The following is a 1,346-nucleotide window of genomic DNA, read 5'->3' as shown; positions in this document are numbered from 1 at the left end:
ATGGAAATGAGCAGCATGTCCACCAGCGCACACAACTCCACCATCCGCACTTCCATTCCGCACCAGCTCAGCTGCTCCAAGCCAGATGGCCCCCAGTTTCATGGAAATAGGGACGGGCAGTGCGCCGGCTCCTCCAAAATCTTACTTGCGTACAAAAACGCATCGCAGCACCTGAGTTCGTCAGGAATTAAAGCGGGGTTGGGGATAATTAAAATAGCCACGTCTCAGTGGAAACAAGACAAGAAGACGCGATCCGTGAGGCAACTGACCACTGCCAACAACAGCAATACTTGCAAGAGATCCCCACTGGATCAGCTGGCAGCTCTGGTTCTGCACGGCCAAACCCGGCAACGCCAAGTTGTCCAAGAGTACCGACAAGACCCGCTGCACTCCACCAAACCACAGAACTGTAAGCGCATCGTGGTTCTTGGTGCGCCACGGGTCGGCAAGACCTCCATCCTAAGAAGATATCTTCGGGATGGCTTTGTGGAGAAGTACAATCCCACCTCCGAGGATTTCCTCAGGAAACTGTTTCGTATCCGAGGGGAGACATACCAAATTGACATCCTGGACGCGTCCAGGGAAAGAGACTTTCCAGCCAAGCGACGACTGTCCATCCTTACTGGTGCGTATTGGCTCAATCATAATCTGTGTAGTGTTGAACACTGTAAGAGATGATTAGGCAACTGCATGCTCAAATTCTCTGTCTGCACCAGTGCATGAATAAAAAACAATATATTAGCGGAACATTAGTTGATTTATTTATTTATTTTTTCATTTTTATATATATATTTTTTGCAGGGGACATTTTTCTTTTAGTGTTCAGTCTGGACGACCGGGGCTCTTTCGAAGAGTTGTGCGCACTACGAACGGAGATTCTGGCTGCTAAATCCAAGCTCACCAAATCCTCCGAGCTGGATCAGTGCGCACAGCTGCAGGTGCCTCTGGTGGTCTGCGCCAACAAGGTGGATCTCCTGGAGTCCGAGAGAGAAATATCTCAGGCTGAAGTGCTCCAAGTGCTCGGTGATGACTGTGCGTATTTTGAAACGTCAGCAAAGGAGAGCACTAATCTGGACAGAGTCTTCGAGACTTTAGCCAAGCGAGGTGGGCTTCCGACTGAAACTGGCCCGTCTCAGCACCGCAAAGTATCCCTCCGGTCATACCAGGCAATGCGGACCGGCCGTGTGCTGGGGATGGGCAGCCAGACGCCCGGGCGAGATGATGCCTGTGGCGCCTTGTGCCCACTGGCCCGTAGGCCGAGTTTTAGCACGGATCTCCGACAAGTAATTGGGCCACAAACTACACGAAAGAGCGGCAAAGCACTGGAGAAATGTCAGATTCAGTGA

General features: G+C 51.3%; 1 protein-coding gene across 1 annotated transcript; it reads left to right on the top strand.

The window, feature by feature from the left end:
* On the top strand, positions 1 to 1,346 carry rasd2b (RASD family member 2b). The gene is made up of 2 exons (XM_053334406.1): positions 1 to 625; positions 802 to 1,346. The coding sequence occupies exons 1-2, from the start codon at positions 1 to 3 to the stop codon at positions 1,344 to 1,346; spliced, it is 1,170 nt and encodes a 389-aa protein (XP_053190381.1).

Source organism: Scomber japonicus, chromosome 2, assembly GCF_027409825.1.
Source record: "Scomber japonicus isolate fScoJap1 chromosome 2, fScoJap1.pri, whole genome shotgun sequence".
Classification (NCBI taxonomy): domain Eukaryota; kingdom Metazoa; phylum Chordata; class Actinopteri; order Scombriformes; family Scombridae; genus Scomber; species Scomber japonicus.
This window is presented reverse-complemented; position numbering and strand designations above follow the sequence as displayed.